This window comes from Typopeltis vanoorti, chromosome 12, assembly GCF_054136105.1.
Source record: "Typopeltis vanoorti isolate ZY-2024b chromosome 12, IOZ_Tvanoo_1.0, whole genome shotgun sequence".
NCBI lineage: Eukaryota > Metazoa > Arthropoda > Arachnida > Uropygi > Thelyphonidae > Typopeltis > Typopeltis vanoorti.
The window spans coordinates 60,827,891-60,849,741 of NC_143560.1; the positions used below are offsets into that span (position 1 = coordinate 60,827,891).

Consider the following 21,851-nt stretch of genomic DNA (forward strand, 5'->3'; position numbering starts at 1 on the left):
AAAAGTGTACTCAATAATTTTATAGGACCTTCAGCAAGTAGCAGTTTTAACTGCTTTATGTATCGCATATAGAGCCTCTGTAGATCAGTCAGTTTCAATGATGCCTTTCAGTTGGAAAAACCTGGGTTCGAATCCCATCTAGGATATGTAAAAGCCTTTTTTCATCTGAAAGTGAGTTAGTCAGTCTCATACAGAGATGGCAAGGTTTTTCCCTCCCAGAAACAGGGGTTTACATCCTGCATACAGGCAAACTGGTCAGGAGAACATATGCCTTATCCTTTTCCTGGAAAGAAACATGGTTATGAAATTCAAGGATACCTTGACCAGTTATGAGGGCTTAAGTGTCCATTGAAAACCAAACCATATACTAGAAGTTGTAGCTCATATTTACGAAGTGTTCTTATAGCTAATTTCATCAAAGTCTGTTGAATGATTTGGAACCTAACAATAATTACTAATATATTTATGGAAATCAGACTAACAAAAAAACTTCCAGGGTTAAGGTGCATTTTAATTTTTTTATTATTCTTTTTTTCTGTATAAATAATGCATAATAAATATGCATTTCAGATATTCCTCAATCAAAACACGGTTTTATTTTTAATTTAGTATAATAAGTAAGATCAGATTATCAACTTACCACTATAAAAACTGAACATATTTTAAATTGCACAAGCCTATATATTCAAAACAATTTTTATAAAAGAAAATTCTGTTTTCAAAAAAAAATAATAATAATAAAGTAGAATAATATAAAAAAACAAAACATGAAAACAAAAACTAGCAATAAAGTAGCACTGATTCGACCTAAAATAATGAAAATGCATACGTTCTCTTCCTATATTCTGTCCATACATAGAAATATGTACACTGCTTCAAATTATGACTAACATACTTTAGTTGTGGTGGTTCCTGTTTCTCTTTTCTAATGTTTCAGAACAGGAAATATAAAATGATATCTGTTTAAAGAAACTATTTTCATTTCAGTATGCCAAGTTACATTACTGAAACATCAACAATGAACCCTATTCAATTTTGCAAGAGAAACTGGTCACAACAGGCCACAACATCTGCTCTACTCCTCATAGTTCGTCCCAACTTTGCATCATCTGCAAACAACTGAACATCCCCATTCAAATCTTCCCGAATATCATTAACATACAGGTTAAACAGCAATGGCCATAAATCAGACCCCTGAGGCACACTATTTATCTTTCCTCTGCCAGGATACTGCTCCCCCATACACAACTTTTTGATACCTATAACACAGCCAATCTCCAATCCAATTCACTAGTCTAATATCCAACCCCATCTGCTCTTTGACTATCAGTTTATAATGATTATTCTATCAAAAGCCTTTGCAAAGTCTAAGTACACTACTGCATATATCCATCTCCCACACCCAATGCTGCTGTCATCTTATTGTAATAACTAAGTAGATTACTAAAACATGACCTCTCTTTAGCAAATCCTTGCTGTTCATGAAATATAATACCATTGTCGTCAATCGAATTCTGGATCCAGGTTCTCACTAGTCTTTCTAACACTTTAATCCCAAAACATGACAAACAGACTGGCCTACAATTTGATGCTTGAATTCTGTCACCTCCTTTATGAAACGGTATAATCTTGACTTCCTTCCACTCCATTGGAAATTGACCTAATGTAAAAATATTAAATAAATATGTCAAGAGAGATGTCAACTCCCTGATAAATACCTTCAAAATATGCAATGATATATCATCAATTCCCACATCCTTATTAATATCGAGTTTGCTTAATTCCCCATATACTTCTTTCTCACTCACAGTCAGTTTGTCTTCCTCCTCATCCACTGCTCTCAAACGCTTCATGATGTCACATTCACAAGGATGAAAGACCTTTATGAACTGCTCATTAAATATCTCAACTATATCCTTTGCAGTTGTCCTTATACCATTTTCTCCATTCAATGCCATTCTACCATAATCATTCTTATTTTTGCTGGCTACATATCGAAAAAGCTCCCTGGATTTTATTTTATTTTTTTGACTTTATTAACTAACTGCAGCTCGTACTGAACTTTTGCTATCCTTACCAACCAAGTCACACACACCTTTGGAATACATTTAAACATTGCTTCTACTAGATAATTCTTGAATATCACCGAAGCAGCATTGATCTCCTTGGAAATCCAACTCCTCATTCCATGCTACAGCTGCAAGCTGTCTCCTGAGGTTCTCATAATCACTAGACTTGAATTCAACAAATACCCTTTCATCACAGAAGTCTTCACATGGGTGGAAACCACCTAGGTAATTACTTCCTGGTCTCTTTCACCAACTACAGGGAGATTTGACACCTCATTTATAACATCTTCTGATGAGATGATATAATCAAAGCCCTTCAATCCTCCTGTGTCCTCTGTTGCATACTGCCTGAGGTTGTTGTTGTCTCTCAAAAACTCTAACTTATTTTCTTTACTTCCAGATTATATCATCATCATTCCATCTATATTGCCATAATGAAAATCACCCATATAATTACCCCTTTCCCATTTTCTTGGCTAATTTGCTTTTATATTTCCTGGTCACTATCATCACAATTACCATTATTACAGATCCAGGAATCCTCGATCTCACACCATACTGCCTCAAAATTATTGCCACTATTTCTCCTTTGCACCTCCCTCTACTTTGTATGAACATAACTCTTTTTCCATCATCAATGGCACTCCATCTCTCTCTCTTTTTACCCTTTCTATCTTCATGAAATACATCATACTATTCCATTTCTATTCCTTGCATTCAGGATGTCGTCCTCATCCAACTATGTCTCACTTATTCCAACAATTTTTTGGGTTAACAAACTCAATTAATGCAACCCTTCATTTTCCTTGTTTCTGATACTTCTAGCATCCGTATACAAACATAACAGATCATTCCTGGATCTATAATAAGTTTCACTCATCCACTTATTAGATGCGATTTTTCCTTACTTTCCTCAAGCCATTTCTTTTTCTCCTTACTCATCCCAGAATCCTCTTCAAATCCCTTTTTTGTCTACACACACACATTCACATCCTCTTGGAGCATCAATCTTTCTCACTGTGTTCCCCTATTCACCATGAGTCTCCCATTTCCTTGGTTGTCTTGCACAGTACTCTCTCATTCTCTACACTGATGCTACCCACTTTGTTCATATCCACCATTTAAATCTCTCCTTCCTTACTCTCCTGCTCTTTCGTCACTTCTTACTTCCTCAGATTCATTCATTACACTCATTACTCTCACCTCCAGCAATAGTCTCTTTCCAAAACCATTCAAATGCAGTCCATTACTCTTAACAGTTCAATTCTTCCTTCAAACTCATTCCACACATTAAAAAGCTGCGCTCCTTTCTCTTCACACATTTCTGCTAACATATCATTCATAGCCTCCGTAGCGCAATTGGAAGAACGACGGTACATTGCGCCCTTCGATTGGAATAGGCCTAAGTTCGATTCTCGTCGCGACGGGAGGAATCTTTATCTGGTCGATTTCAATCGATGGTGAGTTAGCCGATCTCATACGGAGGTAGTAGGGTTTTTCATCCCGCATACATACAAATCGGCCCTTCAGAACACACGCAATTTACAGACAAAAATTACTAGTTGTGGTGGTGTTGGAGGTGGGCGATAGATGGCGTTGATTCGTAGTAGAGGTAAGGTGTAGAGACAGTTGAAGATGTCCTCCCGCGATGAGTCTTCGGACTCCTTGGAGGTATCAGGAATAATAATAATAATAATAATAATAATTGCCAGCCTGGTTGGCTGAGTGGTTAGCATATCACTCTCTAGCCAAAAGGCTGTGGGTTCAAATCCTGCAGTGGACAATGATGTTTGCGATTGTCTGTAAAAGTACTAGTGGTGGTGGTGGGCGGTAGATGGTGTTTGTGTAGATGATGATGGTAGTTGTGATTCACTGTAGTTGATGTGAGTGGTGGAGACAGAGAGTTGTAGAGTAGATGTTTTCCCTCGATGAGTCTTTGGACTCACTACAGGTGTCATGTAATAATAATAATAATTCTTGCTCTCCATCTCATTTCATCACTGTTATACCTGGGCAACACACATACTACCTTTCCTATCATACTATTATCTTTTATTCTTCTCAACAACCTGATATCCAATCTTACATTTTCCTTGTTCCCATTCAAGTCATTTGTCTATACTATCACTACCAATTATTTTGCTCACTTAGTCCTCATATCCAACATCTCAATCACTTTATTCATTTTACCTCCAGGAAAACAAACCTTGTGCATCTTCTCATTTACCACACCTCTAATAATCAAATCACTATATAACACCACTCGCAAGTCTTTTGTTACTATTTTCATACCGACATCATTTGTTTTCGTCTTCGTCACTTTTCAATATATATCTACAATTCTCTTCATTTTACTCCACATCTGCTTCATCTTCACCAACTCAGCTTTCAAATCTTGCATCTTTTTTCACTATCATTCAGACTCACTATTTTATCACCAGTCACACACACACACGCTCGTTTGCTATCAATCTCTCTCGCCACGTCATCAATAACTGCATTCTGTTTTTCAACATCATTATTGCCACTTTATCATTAATTTCACTTTGTTTTTTAATATCATATAACTTATCACTCACTATCATCAATCGAACTTTTGTCTGCACTATTATTTCACTATTATTTTGTTTGCACTATTCATACATATCACATTCATGGCACAGTACCATTTTTGAGAAATCCATGCCATCTACTTTATTTGTCTTTCGTGCAGACCTACACAATGATTTTCCTTTCATCACCATATTGTATCATTGTGGTCACAAAAAGACAATGAATTTATGATAATATTGCCTAAGAAATTTATCTGCACACTACGTTTCTCACTCAAATATCTCAGATTAATACTTTAGAATTACATCAGTGAAAGTTTATGGTAACAGTGTTCAGAATTTCACAATGGCATGCAATCTAGTAATAATTTTCACCAATTTAGAAAAACATATATTATAATGGGAAGGAAGAGAATTGCACATTAATGATTATATATTTTCGACATTTGGTGATCAGTTTCTAGAATTTTGATGTTGGCATACTATCTCATCATGAATAGCCATGCTTGCAATGGGTAGAGAGGGAGAATTGTCATCCAGAATTTTGATACTGACATACAGCATGAAGAAATACATCATTTAAAATAAATTAAAAACTAATATAATAAAAAAAAAAAAAATTAGCAAACGTCTATGATGATCGCTTCAGAAATTTTGATACTGGCATAGAGTTTAAGTGATTCAAATTAGGAGAATAAACAAGTGTCTCAATACATGTTCAAAAAAGAATCAAACTGAATTAACAGTTATGAAATATCTTTATTTGTTTCCATGAAGTGAGTAGTGCCCATGATGTGGCATGTTAGGTAAGTGTTGGATTGAGTATTTCACATAATCTCTGTAGTCTTTAATTCTGATCTTACCTGAGCAAGCAGTCTGTCCAAATGAAAGGGATGAGACAATATATAAAGACAGGTAAGCATACTGGATCTAACTTACTCTCGGTAATGAGAGTAAGTTAGATCCAGTATGCGAGTTTACAAATTAATCTAAAGAGTTTTGTATATAAATGATCCAGGTAGAAATTAGCCAATATAAGAGAGAGTGGACTGCACATTGGAGTTCCTTCTATTTGTTTAATAAATTTATTTTTATAACTGAAGTAGCTGGAATGAATTTTAAAAAAAGTTATTTTTAATTTTCTACTTATAACATTTTGGTGAAACCTTATTTTCTTCAATACAACCCTAGCAATCCAACATATGAAGACATACTGATGATACATTCATAACCTGGACTAATCCCAAAGATACACTCCCCATGTTCCTAGAAAAAGATAATCTCACTCCTCATATAAAAGTCACCATGGAAGTTGACTTTTTTGCTTTCCATTCTCCTTCTAATGAAATGACCATTTCTGTATACCATAAACCAACCTTCACTGGCTGATACATACTACATAATTTACCTCATTCTTCTCAAAAGAAAGGCATTATAAACAATCTACTAAACTATGCGATTTTTTTTGTTCTGACATACATAGGACCTTCAGCTGGAAATTCATAACATCCAGAATATTATGCTAAAATATGTTTCTTCAAAAGATCTGCAATTCTTATGCACCAACTCTAAGAAACAGTTTGAAGAATTCCAATTGCTTACATCTCCAGCATTTTTGAACCTTTGTTAAGGATCTTAAAGAAATATAACTTAATACTGACATTCTTTCCAATCAATCTTATCTTGGCTATTATCTTCCAAAGAAAGACAGTCTCCTCATACCCTTCCAGGCATTTATCACAGGGAATGTGGTAAATGCCTTCTTTACATTGGAAAAAATGGTCATTCTGTGGAAAAAAAGAAAACAGGAGCATCAGACTTACACTGACTAAAATAAACCTGAAAAGTTCAGCTTAGGACAACATGGTGTAGATACTGAACATAGAATCTTCTTGTCACAAAACCAATTACTTCATTGTTGTCACTTTAAATGCAAATGTTTATTTAAGGAAGGCACTGAAGCATTGATACATTGCCTGAACTTAAACTGGAACAACTGTATGTCTTTAAGACATTCCGATATTTTTGGTAAAAATCCATGCAATTGTTTCTATTTACATTGGGACAGTGTATTAAGCCTCAGCCTTTCCTTAAATAAATGTTCATATTGAAAGCAACAACAATGAAGTAACTGGATTATGATGCAGGATTATCAGTCTTACATCACTTATAATAAACCTGAAAAGTCTGGCTTAGCACAACATAGTGTAGATACAAAACATAGAATCTTCTCATCAAGAACCCAATTACTCTATTGTTGTTGCTTTAAATAGTGCTGAAGCCTTAATACATCCACCCAAACTTAAATCCGAATGATTTCATGTCTTTACCAAAAGTACAGGAAAGTCTCATTCTCCTTAGTCATCACTACTTATATATATACTAAGGGGGGCTCTGTCCCCCCTGATGTCTATGTCCCCCCTGATGTCTATGCCCCCCCTTCACCGAGTTCCAGACTGGTAGGCTGGTTCTCCTTGAATTCTGATGACTTGAATTTTGAAGACTCGAAAGCCCCCCCCCCCCGGAGCATACAGCCTACCTATCTATTTGACAAACTTTACAAATTGGGCCGTCCCAGGTTAACAATCAGTGATACCATACTGAGATGGAAGCACAGAGAATCAACTGCAACTGCTACACACAAAGGATGACTCACCATATGTGACCGTACAGTACTATGAAGGATAATATGAAACCAACAGAATCTGCACAAAAACATTCAGAACCAAGGCTCACAACATGTGTTTCCATGGTAGGACTACAATATGCAAGCCCTATTTTACTTAACATATAGCATCATCTTCTTGGTGCAAAGAGTATGTACAGTGGAATGTGGAAGCTTGGAAAGCTGTGTTGTGGAACGATGCATCATGCTACACCCTCTTACAAGCAGTTGGACAGATTTGGCAGATGCCTGATGAATGTCTCTTACCAGAATGCATAAACCCAACTATGAAATTCAGAGGTGGCAGTATGATGGTATAATCCTTTTTTTCTGGTTTGCTTTGGACGACTGTTTGTGGTGCCATGAGCACTGAACTGCTACCTGAACATTCTGGACAATGCAATGCTTCCTACTTTGTGGCATTTCTACAGAACTGATCATTGTGCACTAATGGCAGTTTTTATGGCATTTAGTTCAGATGAAAGAATGGATTCTGTGTTGAATAGATGGAGTAAGTTCATACACCAGTGTCATGACCAGGCCTGCCTTCTGCAAAGAGTGATGATGCTACCTGAACATTCTGGACAACGCAATGCTTCCTACTTTGTGGCATTTCTACAGAACTGATCATTGTGCAATAATGGCAGTTTTTATGGCATTTAGTTCAGATAAAAGAATGGATTCTGTGTTGAATAGATGGAGTAAGTTCATACACCAGTGTCATGACCAGGCCTGCCTTCTGCAAAGAGTGATGATGCAAAGACAATTGGATATACTAATCTGGTATATATATAAACTGAAACCATAGTTCTGTTAGGAATACATGTTATTACTGTTATGGAATATATGACAACTTCATAGTGCAATTGGAAGAATAGCAGAACATTGCTCTCTTTGACTGGATAAGACTCAGGTTTGATTCTCGTTGTGACAAGGGGAATCCTTATATGGGCTTTTTAAATTGAAGGTGAGTTAGCCAATCTCATATGGATGTAGCAGGGTGTTTTCTCCGAGGTATTTCATCCCACATACAGAAAAATTGACCATCAGGACACATGCAATTTACAAACAAAAAAACTTTTCTTTGTGATGTTATATGTTTTTTGTAGTTGGTGTTGATAGTAGTAGTAGTATCATAATAGGAGAAATGAGTAATACTGGAGAGGATGAGATGTATTTAGCAAAGTAGAGTAGATTGCCCTCCTGCAATGAGTCCTTGGACTCTCTGGAGGTGTCACATAATAATAATCATATTACTGCATCTTGCAAAAGGGAAAACTGTTTGCTTCTCTTTCAATAATTAATATTATATGAGTGTACACGAAGTTAATTTTGTTTAAAAATATAGGGACTCTGAGCACAACCAAATTGCACAAACATTATCTGCTAACCAAAGACATATGATAAACTATCGAAATTTAGAAACCCAAATAATCTATAAAGTCTGCTAATGCAAAAGGGACAGGAGAAATAAGAAAAATCCTATTTTTCCAAATGAAATATCCAAAACTGACAGCGAAATTAAATAATTTCGCTGTCAGTTTTGTCAGTTAATAATTAAACGTTCATCTTTCCCCTTACATGTTAGGCACAATGGCCTGTCATGGTCAAATAACACAGCTTCATGGAAACTTAATTAATGTTACGATAGGGCTAGATAGCTATTTCATTTAATTTGACTTTTTATTGACATGTTAGCATCTTATACTATAATATACTAAGTCAAAGATTAATATGCATTAAAATATAACACATGTATAATGTTAAATTAGTATATAAAAACTTCTAAATTGTATGAATTCATCCATTATATCTTATATCTTTTAAATTTTGACAGAATCTTTATAATTGTATTTCTTGTGGAAAGGCTTAGACGTTGGTTATGCATTTTTACTAAATAGCTTAAGGAAATTATAACGTATACTAGGATATACATTAAAATAAATTTTAATACACTTCCAATATTTCAGCAACGTCACGTTACCATTTTCACAGGAACTTAAAAACAAGACACGAGCACGCAAGCACAACACACAGTAAATGAGGATGAAGCAGGAAGCTATTCTTTCTCCTAAAAGTCCTTTCTCCTAAATTCTGACAAAAGTCCTGATGGTGCCCCCTAGCGGGGGCACCATCAGGACTTTTGTCATGTTGGTGTTCTTGGGTAATTGGGCTGAAGGTCTTCTGATGTAGGTTTCCCAAATTTGATGCAGTCTCATGCAACCAAATTTGTTGAGGTTTGGATTGTTTCTTAGGGCTGAGGCTGATTCCATGAAAAGCCTTTCGTATTTGAATTTACTAAGGTGTATTATCGTGGCTTTCTTCCACCGTATTCTATGACAGGTATCCAGCGCATGGTCTGCAAGACCAGAGTGGCTGTATTGGTGAAACCAGATGTAGTGCTTGTGTTCTAAAATTCTGATATTAGCTGTCCTGCCTGTTTGGCCAAAGTAGGACAGCTTACAGCTGCAAGGGACCTGGTATACACCAGGTAGGTCTGGGGGGGGGGTTTCTTTAGTAGAGCGGATAAGGGATGCCAATTTTTTATATGGTCTGTAACAAGACGTTAAGCCATGTTTTTTTAGGATTTTTGTAATTTTTTCCGAGGTGCCTTGGGTATAGCGTATGGTGATGGATTTATAGTAATCCTTGTTGTGAGGGGGGGGGGGATGCTTTCAATATTTTTTGGATTTTTTTGGTGGGGGTAGCCTTTGGCTGAGAAAGTGTTGAGAATGTGGTTTAGTAATGATTATTTCTAAGTAAAGTGTATGAAAGTTTATACTTACTTTCACTTGATACTGAATTGCCAGATGTCAGTTGCAAAGCTACACCAAACCCACCTAACTTCAATGGAGCTGAATTCTCTTTTGTAGCTATTAAGACACATTGTGGTTTGATGTCTCGATGAATAATGTCATTATTATGACAGTAACGAATGGCTTCTAAAATCTGTCTCATATAATGACTGTAAAAACAAGGAAATCATAATGAAATATCATTCTAATGTAATTAATAGTAATAGTAAAATTTTATAATTATTGTTACTGTTAACTGCAGTATGAGTCAATCAAATAGTACTATACCGCATATAATTCTTTTCTGTGTTAAAGTATCACCTATGTATGCATCATTACTCCTAATTTTTAATTAATACATATCTGTTTGTACTGATATAGATTTTCAGAATTACAAAGGTGGTCACAATTTATCAGAAAGCTTAAAAGGGTATTAGGGTAACATAAGTTACTAATATTTAGTCATAATGACTGTTATGTCTCCAACTGAGATTGCAGCTTAAAGCAATGCCTTGACATGAGAAACTATATGACAGAAGAATCAGTAGTGCATGGAAAGTATTCAAAAGGTGTATGAAAAAACTACATCTGACTGTATCACGAAAGTTAGAAGAATAAATCACACAGAAGTCAAATGGATGAATAACACTTTAAGACAGGGACTGCATAAAAAGAAAATATATTGCGAATCTAATATCATCAGTGATGATAAAACTCAGGAGCAGTATAAGGGATCCATAGTGAGAAAACTAAAACTGGATTATGAAAGGAAATTAGCCAAATACATTTTGAAAAATTACTGAGACAACTACTGTGTTATAAAGTAAAACTTTAGTTTAATATAAACCAAAATCAACACTCGACGTTTTGAAATTCATAATCAAGGTCATCCTCTGGAGCATACACAATATATACAGAGAAACAAGCTGCACTACAATCTACATGGTTTGCTAAAGTTACTGAATGAAATGCCACTCTCATTACTACAATTATTAGGCTGACATCTGGTGGAAAAAAAAAAAAAACTTGACTACATCAAAGCTAGAGTCTTATTATTATCTATTCGGTTACAAAACCAAGAGTTGGGCTGGAGAGCAAGTTTATATATACAGTCATACCCCGACTTATCCGGTTTCTTATATGTATGTATTCCCGCCCCGCTTCGCGCCTCACCACTAGTCGTTTCTTTCAGGCACCGGCCGCATTCGCCAGTATTGCACATGCCGTGAACAAGCACTGACGTGTTTTGCGCGGTCATCGTTCAAACACGATTTTTATAGTTCTACAAACCTTGCGATAGTTTAATGTTATGTTCTTGATAAAACTTTTATCACATAAAAAATAATAATGTCGTCCAAAAGAAGCAAGTCCGATTCTTCTACAGCTAGCAAGAAAAGAAAAACATTGCCTTTGGAAACAAAACTCAACATTATTAAGGATTTTGATGGCGTAATGAAAATTTGTGAGCTAGCAAAGAAGTTCAATCTACAGGAATCCACAGTAAGAACAATCATAAAAGAAAGGTTTACAGATTTTGGAGGACATAGATTCTAACGAGGAACGAATTGCAGCCACAAGGCAAGGAATAAAAAAATCATTAGCTTGCTATGAAGAAATTTTGCTTGACAAGAAAAAGGCATTGTGCCATCAGACGAATCTATTAGATTTTATGAAACCATCGACATCGAAATAACTTTCTTTTTTTTATGTAGGAAAAACTACAATCATGATTATATTTTTTAAAAAATATAGGTGTTTTTGTAAACCTTTGGTCCCAATTGTATGTTTGTATATATAAATTACATGCAAAATTATACCCCGAGTTACATGCATTCGATTTACGCGCTTTTTGTTGGTCCCACCGCGTAACTTTGGGGTTTTACTGTATATATATATATATATATATATATATATTTTTTTTTTTTTTTTTTTTTGTTAAATGTGATTATACATATAAATTTCAACCAATTGGTATGGAATAGTTTCGTAAATTCATAAAGTATGCTCGATACTAAGCGGGCTGAATATGTGCCATCCAAATTCTTGGATTTTTAATGCCACCATTATTGTTGGGATTAGGGTGGGTCAGAATTTCACAGGCTTCTTTAAATTTTTTTTCATAGCAGGTTTTTGTATGATGTAAAGAGTAGATACTTTTCCAATCAATTTTGTAGGGTGTTGAGAGCATGATCTGAGAGGCCTGCTTTACCAAAATTGTTATATTTAATGTGTCTTTTGTGTTCTTTTTTTATGAATAGGGATTGTACGTCCAGTTTCACCAATATAAGGTAAGTTACAGGTGCAGTAGATGCAATAAACTCCAGGATGTGTCAATGGGAGGAGAGGATCATTAGAGGAGTTGAATATGTTTTTTAATTTTATAGGTGGTTTAAAAGTTGCATTGAGATTATAATGGTGTAAGATTCTATTGATTTTTTCTGATAACCCTTTAATGTATGGGATGGCTATGGTTTTACTGTAATCTATGTTCTTTTTTGATGAAGTTTTAAGAAGAACTTTATTAATAGTATTTTTGTTATAGCCATTATTCATAAATGTGTTGCTAATAATCTTTGCTTCCTGTTTAAGAGCTTACTGATTAGAGCAAATTATTATAGCTCTATTTTTAAGGGTGTTAATGACTCCAAATTTTTGCAATGGGTGGTGATATGAGTTAGCATGTATATATTGGCCAGCGTATGTGTTGGCTTGTGGTAAACCGTGAAGGATAGACTGCCTGAGGAAAGACGTGTGACCAGTGTATCCAGGAACGGGAGCGAATTCTGTTTTTCAATTTCGATAGCAAACTGCATACGTTCATGTTGTTTGTTCAGGTGACTAAGGAATGTGTTTAACGTTTGTCAACCGTGTGGCCAGATAACGAAAACATCGTCAATCTAAGTCATACTGCAGGTTTTAGAGTAAAGGAATCGAGAGCACTTTGCTCAAAAGCTTCCATATAAAAGTTACCAATTGGTGGGGATAGTGGTGAGCCCATGGCCGTACTTTCTTTTTGTAGGTAAAATTTATTTTCCCACACGAAGTAACTGGAATGTAGTATGTGGACAAAGAGGGCCGTAATGTCAGGCGGAAATCTGTTCCATAGGATAAGAATTGTGTCACTGATTGGGACATTTGTGAAAAGGGCAGAAACGTCAAAACTAACTAATAAATCATCTTTGCTGAGTGTTATGTTTTTAATTTTGTTTATAAAGTGTTGTGTGTTCTTTATATAGGAGGGGGAATGACCTATCAACTCCTTGAGTGCTGACACTAATTTCTTGGCGAATTTTATCAGCTATATTATTAGGAAGAGACATTAAGTCTCTTCCTAATAATATAGCTGATAAAATTCGATTAGAAACCAGCAATGTTCTGAATAAAAGAAAACCTTATATAGCAATCTTACAAAAACAGAACAAGCAGCAATCAAGTCATTGAAAGCTAATCAAGATATAATTATAACAAAATCGGACAAAGGTAATGCCACTCTCATCCTTGACAGGTCAACTTACATCCATCAGATGAATCTACTAGTCTCCGATAACAGCACCTATCAGCCTATAAACTATAATCCAACTAACAGAATAAAGAAAAAAACTGAGAAATTACTTAAGTCTGTCATATCTTGGCCGTCAGACACTGTTAAAACACTTATACCCCATTACACCCGTTCTCCCAGAATATATGGTGTTCCTAAAATACACAAACAAAACATTCCACTTCGGCCGATAGTTGAAGGAATATCTATCACAATGGCTTTAACAGGCCTTTTTAGGCCCACAACCCTCCAAGCATGCTTGGATTTCGCAACCGAAATACGAGAATAGAATGGTCACCCCTATGCCTCGAAGTATTCCTGGCTGTATCCCTGTGTGTTCACGGGACCGGTTTGCCTGTTTGCAGGATGAAAAACCCCAGATAAACTACAAGAAAAAACCCTGCTGTCCACACCCAAGACCGGCTAACTTGGCTATGGCTGAGGAAGATCCTTCAGCTCCTCACGTCGTCAACGGGAATCGAACCTAGGACACTTCTTCCCCAGTCATATGGTTGTGAAGAGCAAAGCCACTAGGCTAACCGTGCAGACAGTTGAAGGAATAGACAGCCCTAATTATCACCTAGCCAAGAAATTAGCATCAACACTCCTTGTTGGTGGGAAAATGACCCACCAACAAGGAGTTGGTGGGTCATTTTCCCTCTTATATAAAGAACAGAACACTTTATAAACAAAATTAAAAACACAACACTCAGCAAAGATGATTTATTAGTCAGTTTTGACGTTTCTACCCTTTTCACAAATGTCCCAATCAGTGACACAAATCTTCAACTACAGAACAAATTTCCGCCCAACATTACGGCCCTCTTTGTCCATGTACTACATTCTGGTTACTTCGTGTGGCAAAACAAATTTTACCGACAAAAAGAAGGTACAGCCATGGGCTCACCACTATCCCCACCAATTACTAACTTTTATATGGAAGCTTTTGAGCAAAGTGCTCTTGATTCCTTTACTCTAAAACCTACAATGTGGCTTAGATACGTTGACAATGTTTTCGTTATCTGACCACACAGTCGACAAACATTAAACACATTCCTCAGCCACCCGAACAAACAACATGAACGCATACAATTTACTATCGAAATTGAAAATCAGAACTCACTCCTGTTCCTGGTTACATTGGTCACACATCTTCCCTCAGGCAGTCAGTCTATCCTTCACTTTATATACATGCTAACTCATATCACCACCCATCACAAAAATTTGGAGTCATTAACACCCTTAAAAACAGAGCTATAACAATTTGCTCTAATCAACAAGCTCTCAAACAAAAATTAAAAATTATTAGCAACACATTTATAAATAATGGATATAACAAAAATACTATTAATAAAGTTCTTCATAAAACTTCATCAAAAAAGAATATAGATTACAATAAAACCATAGCCATCCCATACATTAAACGGTGATCAGAAAAAGTCAATAGAATCCTACATCATTATAATCTCAATGCCACTTTTAAACCACCTACAAAATTAAAAAACATATTCAACTCCTCTAAGGATCTTCTCCTCCCATTGGCACATCCTGGAGTTTATTGGATCTACTGCACCTGTAACTTACCTTATATTGGTGAAACTGGACGTACAATCCCTATTCTTAAAAAAGAACACAAAAGACAAATTAAATATAACAATTTTGGTGAAGCAGGCCTCTCAGATCACGCTCTCAACACCCTACACCAAACTAATTGGAAAAGTACCTACTCTTTAAATCATTCAAAAACCTGGTATGAAAGAAAATTTAAAGAAAGCTGTGAAATTCTGATTAACCACCCTAATCTCAACAATAATGGTGGCATAAAAATTCCAAGAATTTGGATGGCACATATTCAGCCCACTTAGTATCTAGTATACTTTAGGAAACTATTGCATACCAATTGCTTGAAATGTATATGTATAATTACGTTTTTTTTTTTTAATATATATATACATATATATAAACTTGTTGCTCTCCAGTTGAACTCTTAGTTATGTAACCTAATAGATAATAAAAAGACTCTAGCTTTGATCAGTCAAGTTTTTTTTTTCCCACCAGAGGTCAGGCCAATAATTGCAGTAACGGTTGATCAGTAACTTTAGCAAACCATGTAGATCATGGATGTCAAACTCGCGGCCCTCACATGCAGTCCGCGACCCACTATTTCTACCAGTCAATTATATACCTACTATCACGTGCCAGTGCCACGCCCACTTCTAGTCGTCAGTCATGTTTGAACTGACTTGTTTGGTGTGCATAACAGGAAATATTTCGCTTTCGGTGAACAAGAAAAAAAGTTTATTTACGTTACACTTATTAATTTGTGCAGTTATTTAGTGTCTGGTAAGTTGATGTTCAAGAAAAAATATCAGTTTTTATTAAAATATTCAGCATGTCTCTATCGAAACCAAGCAATAGTAATAAACGAAAAATTGCTGACGAACATCGAAATTTCCAAGAAAAGTGGGAATTGGAGTATTTTTGCTGCGAAGTAAAAAATAAAATAATCTGCTTAATATGAAATAATGTTATCAGTATACCAAAGTTATACAACATTAATCATCACTATGAATAACATAAATCAAAATATGATAATTACGAGGGATTAATGAAACAAGAAAAGTTGAAAGAGCTCAAGTCGAGTCTAAAAAAAACAACAGTTCATGTTTACTAAAGTATCACCAGAAAGTGAAGCGGCAGTGCATGCAAGCTACGTCTTGTTGGAGTTGACAGCTAAACACTCGAAACCTTTTACTGAAGGTGATTTCATTAAGGAATGTCTAATTAAAGCTGCAGAAATTATTTGTTCTGAAAATATGAAAGCTTTTCAAACAATCTCTTTGTCTCGAAATACAGTTGCAGAAAGAATTACTGATTTGGCCGACAATTTAAGTGTTCAGATCAAAGCAAAATCTAGTTTCGAAGCTTTTTTCTGAAGCCTGTGACGAGAGTACAGACATTGGGGGGTGTAGCTCAATTAGCTGTGTTTCTTCGTGCTTGCGACATGGATTTCAACATTTTTGAGGAATTATTGGAACTAGTGCCAATGTATAACACCAGTACAGGACAAGATATTACTATTATTACTATTACTATTATTACGGGTAACTCCAGGGAGTCATTAGACTCATCGAGGGAGGCCCCAAATCATATTCATCACAACTATTTGACATTCATACAGTATCTATCATACCTCGCCTTAAACTCATTCACTGTCACAGCATCCACCACAGACTCAGGGAGCGCATTCCACTCATTCACTACTCTAAAAGTAAAGAACCCAGCTCTAACACCTTTACTAACCACACTTTTGCCCAGTTTCCATGGATGTCCCCTAGTCCTCCCACAACCAGCCCTGTTCTCAAAAATATCTTCTGAATTAATTTTATAGAAACCCTTCAGTAATTTGAATGTCTCAATCATATCTCCCCTCCTCTGCCTATCAACCAATTTTTGCAACCCACAAATCCTCAACCTGTTCTCATACGGTTCATTCCACAGACCTGCTATCATCTTGGTCACTCGCCTCTGGATCCTCTCCACCTTCTCCCCATCAAGAAGAAACCTAGGTGACCAAATCTGAACACAGTAGTCTAGATGGGGTCTTATCAAGGCTCGATACAGAGGAACAATAACCTGCTTGTCTCTGCTTGTCAACGTATTCTTCAGCAACCAAGTGATTTGATGAGCTGATTTGGCCACTTTTGCAATGTGTCCCCTAAATTTCAATTCCTTATCTACCAACACTCCTAAATCTCGTGCCTCATCAATTTCCTGAAGCACGGTTCCACCAATGCAGTAAACTGCACCCCAAAATGCATAACCTTACATTTTGCCACATTAAACTGACATCCATTCTCCTTAGCCCAGACCTCCAATCTATCCAAATCATCCTGCAAAATTTTGACGTCATCTGCATTCACTATTGCCCTACCCAACTTCGCATCATCCACAAACAAATGAACTGTTCCTCTCAGATCCTTTCCTATATCATTTATGAACAAATTAAACAGCAGTGGTTCAAGAACAGATCCTTGTGGCACACCACTAGTCACAGGCCGTCTTGTGGACTCTACTCCTGAGTAAACCACTCTCTGATATCTCTCCGTCAACCACCCTCCTATCCATCTCACAAACCCTATGTCCATTCCCATATGCTGCAATTTACTGATTAGAATTCCATGTGGTATCCTGTCAAAGGCCTTGGCAAGGTCCAGTAGAATCACCGTAAACCCATTACCCTTATCCAGTTCAGCCGTCACTGTGTTATAATACGTGAGCAAGTTACTGAGGCATGACCTACCCTTCACAAAACCATGCTGTCCTCGATACAGTATCCCATTTTCTTCTATCCAATCTTGTATTTTCCTCTTGACCATTTTCTCTAAGACCTTGATAATGATTCCTGTTATGCTGATTGGCCGGTAATTTTCAACAGCAGCCTTGGAACCACCTTTGTGCAGTGGAACTATTTTCCCCTCTTTCCACCCCCTTGGGACTGACCCAGTCCTGAGGCTCAAATTAAACAAAATGGTCAAGGGCACTGACAATTCTTTGGCCGCTTCACTTACGACACGAGCTGGTATACCATCCAATCCCACAGATGTATTGACATTGAGGTTCTGTAATAGACTAGTTACCTCTACTTCATTCATCACAATTCCAGTATAAGCTGTTGGTTCTTCCATTCCTGCAAAGTCACCACCTGGATGATATACTCTTGCAAAGTGCTCACTCAGTAATTCCACAATATCGACTGATTCGGTTACCTCCCTACCCTCAGCATTTTTTAAGATCATTCTACCATGAGCATTTTTCCTTTTACTTGCAACATATTGAAAAAACTGTTTGGGATTCTCTTTAGCCTGCGTGGCCAATTTCCTTTCGTAATCTGCTTTCGCTTTTCTTACCACTCTTGTTACCATCCTGGCCTGAGCTTTATACTGTTCCTGCGCCTGATGGTCACCCTTCTCCTTAAATTCCCTCCACAATTGTTTCTTTTTTTGCAGCTCAAGCTTAATAGTGTTATTCATCCATTTAACCCCTACTTGATTTATTATTTAAACTCTTGGTATACAGTCAACCATTGCCTCCTGCAAACAGTTCTTAACCACCTCCCATGCACTATCCACATCCAGCCCTTGCAGTTTTACATGCCATGGCATTGAGTCAAGCACACACCTAAGCTTGTCATACTTACCAGCCCGGTAATTCCACATGTATCCTGTCTTAATTGTAAATTCGACTCCTTTAGCCACCTCCCAAGTCATGACCTTATGGTCACTCTCACCAATTGGTGGCAACATGGTCATGTTCGTTACAGCCACATTCTCGGTTGCAATTACTAGGTCCAGCACTCTCTGCCCCCTGGTATTTTCCAATACATGTTGCCGTAGATAGTTGTCCCTTAATAACCGCATAAAATCCAATTCCTTCCTCCCATGTGCCCTCTCCTCTTTCCAGTCAATGTTACCATAATTGAAATCACCCATAATAATTACCCTCCTTCCACTCATTTCTTCTATTTGCTTATGCATACTATCCCCACCATCCACTCCATCACCCGGTCTATAGTAGCAACCAATTGTATATTTTGTTCTGCTGGATTCTATCTCACACCAAACAGCCTCAAAAGTGCTTTTTTCCCCATCATGCAGTTCAACTTCTATACTCCTTGGCTGAAGATCATCAGCTATCATCAATAACACTCCTCCCCCCTTTTTATTCACCCTGTCACTCCTGAACACGCTATACCCGTCGCATTCGATCCCACTAGCTTTATCATCTTCTGTCAGCCATGTTTCACTAATACCGACAACATGTGGCCTGGAAGTGCCAACCATGGCCAAAAACTCTTCCTTCTTGTTCCTAATACTCCTGGCATTAGTGTACATGAATCGCAGAAGCTCATTTGTCCCATCCTTGCTTTGATGCCTTATACTAACTATCCCATTCTGATTTGTTGTCCGTCGTACTCGCTCGGGCATAATATACTCATTCATACATTTAACTGCCCCCCTAAAGTCTGCATATCTACTCCCCCCCCTTAATAAATCTAGTTTCCCTGAGTCTGTACATCCACACAAGATATATTTAATTGTGTTTTTGAACTTCTGCAAAAATATAATATACCTCTGTCAAAATTAACTTCTGTAGCTACAGATGGAGTTCCTTCTATGACCAAAAAAAAACAATAGTTTCGTGGCATTACTGAAAAAAAAAAACAAAGTGAAATTTATGACGGATCCAAGATTCATCATACGCATTGCATTATGCATCAAGGCGTATTATGTGCAAAAGTAATAAACATGGAAAATGTGTTGCCATCTATCAAAAAAATCATTAATTTCATAAAATCTCGAGGCTTAAATTAGCGAAAGTTCTCTGCTTTCTTAAGTGAATTGGACAGCAAATATTCCAGTTTGTCCTACTATACCGAGGTACATTGGCTATCCTGCTCCAAGATGCTTAAACAATTCTGGGACTTGAAAGAAGAAATATGTCAGTTCTTAATAACTAAAAATCAAGACACAAGCCTGTTTTTTGACGCAGTGTGGTTGCAAGATTTATCCCTGATGGTTGATATAACAAAACACTTATATGATTTAAATTTAAAACTGCAAGGAAAAGAGCAGATCATTATAAACATGTGTGACCAAGTTAAGGCATTCAAATGTAAACTAGTTCTTTGGGAAAAGCAGTTGAAAAATGAAGATTTAACGCACTTTCCGACATGCAACATGAACAAATCAAGTTTAAGTGAAACTGCATCATATCAAAAATACGCAGAAAAAATTGTAAGCCTTAGAACTGAATTTGAAACAAGGTTTACAGATTTTAAATTTTTGCAAGACAAGTTTTCTTTCTTTTCTTCGATTTTTTCAATAGATATTGAATCAGTACCTAATCAAATGCAAATGGAGATAATTGAGATCCAGTGCGATTCAGATTTGAAGGCAAAATTCGGTGAAGTTGGCGTGCCTGGATTTTACAAATATTTACCTGCCAGGTTTAAAAATACTCGAAAATTCGCATATGAAATTATATCCATGTTTGGAAGTACTTATCGGTGTGAGCAGTTATTTACAATTATGAAGGGAAATAAGTCTCCTGTCAAATCCAGAATTACTGACATTCACCTTGGATTTTGAAAGTAATCACTACTAATTCACTTAAGGAATTGACAATGTAGAAACAAATATAAATTAAATTACACTTTAATAAATATTTCCAATATTTCGGCAACGTCATGTTGCCATCTTCAAAAGGAACTTATAAAAAAAAAAAAAGGCACGTGTACGTAGGCACTACAATGCACGTGCACAGTAATTGAGAATGAAGTGATGAAGCTATTGTTCTCCTAAAAGTCCTGATGGTGTCCTCTAGCGGGCTAAGTAGGTGTTCTTAGCCGTTGGGCTGAAGGTCTGCTGATGTAAGACATCAGCAGATTTTTACATCACATTTTTACATCAGCAGACCTTCAGCCCAACGGCCAAGAACACCTACTTAGCCCACTAGAGGACACCATCAGGACTTTTAGGAGAATAATAGCTTCATCACTTCATTCTCAGTTGCTGTGTTGTAGTGACTACGTGCACGTGCCTTTTTTTATAAGTTCCTTTTGAAGATGGCAACGTGACATTGCTGAAATATCAGAAAGATTTATTAAAGTGTAATTTAATTTATATTCATATCTACGTTGTCAATTCCTTAAGTGATTTAGTAATGCATAACCAACGTATAAGCAGTTGTCTACGAGAGTGTAATCACTGCGAACAAGATTTCCCCCAAAGTAGGAAAGATAGTAGCAGAGAAGAGATACCAAATGTCAGGGAGAAAACATTAATTTTATTGTTGTTCTTGTTCTTTTTTTATACTGTACTTTTCAAAATAAACCTGTGTTTTTATGAAAATTGAAGTTTTTGTTTTTTGCAGCCCACATATACTTAAACCTCATTTATATGGCCCGTGTTAGCCTTTGAGTTTGACATGCTTGATGTAGATCATAGTGCAGCTTGTTCTCTGTATATATTGTGTATGCTCCAGAGGATGACCTTGATATGAAGGTCAAAACATCGAGTGTTGATTTTAGTTTAGATTAAACTAAAGTTTTACTCTATAACACAGTAGTTGTCTCCATAATTTTTCCAAAATGTATTCTGATCACTGTGTAAGCATGAAAGAAAACAAATTAGCCAAATAGACCTAGGGAAATCCAAGAGAATGTTA

General features: G+C 36.4%; 1 protein-coding gene across 1 annotated transcript in view; it reads right to left on the reverse strand.

The window, feature by feature from the left end:
• Positions 1-21,851, reverse strand: part of LOC150100826 (peripheral plasma membrane protein CASK-like) — a 710,225-nt gene that overhangs the window by 580,947 nt on the left and 107,427 nt on the right. The window contains exon 5 of the mRNA XM_090401913.1: positions 10,073-10,251. Coding sequence (XP_090258039.1) covers positions 10,073-10,251 — 179 coding nt within the window. The remainder of the gene's footprint in view (positions 1-10,072; positions 10,252-21,851) is intronic.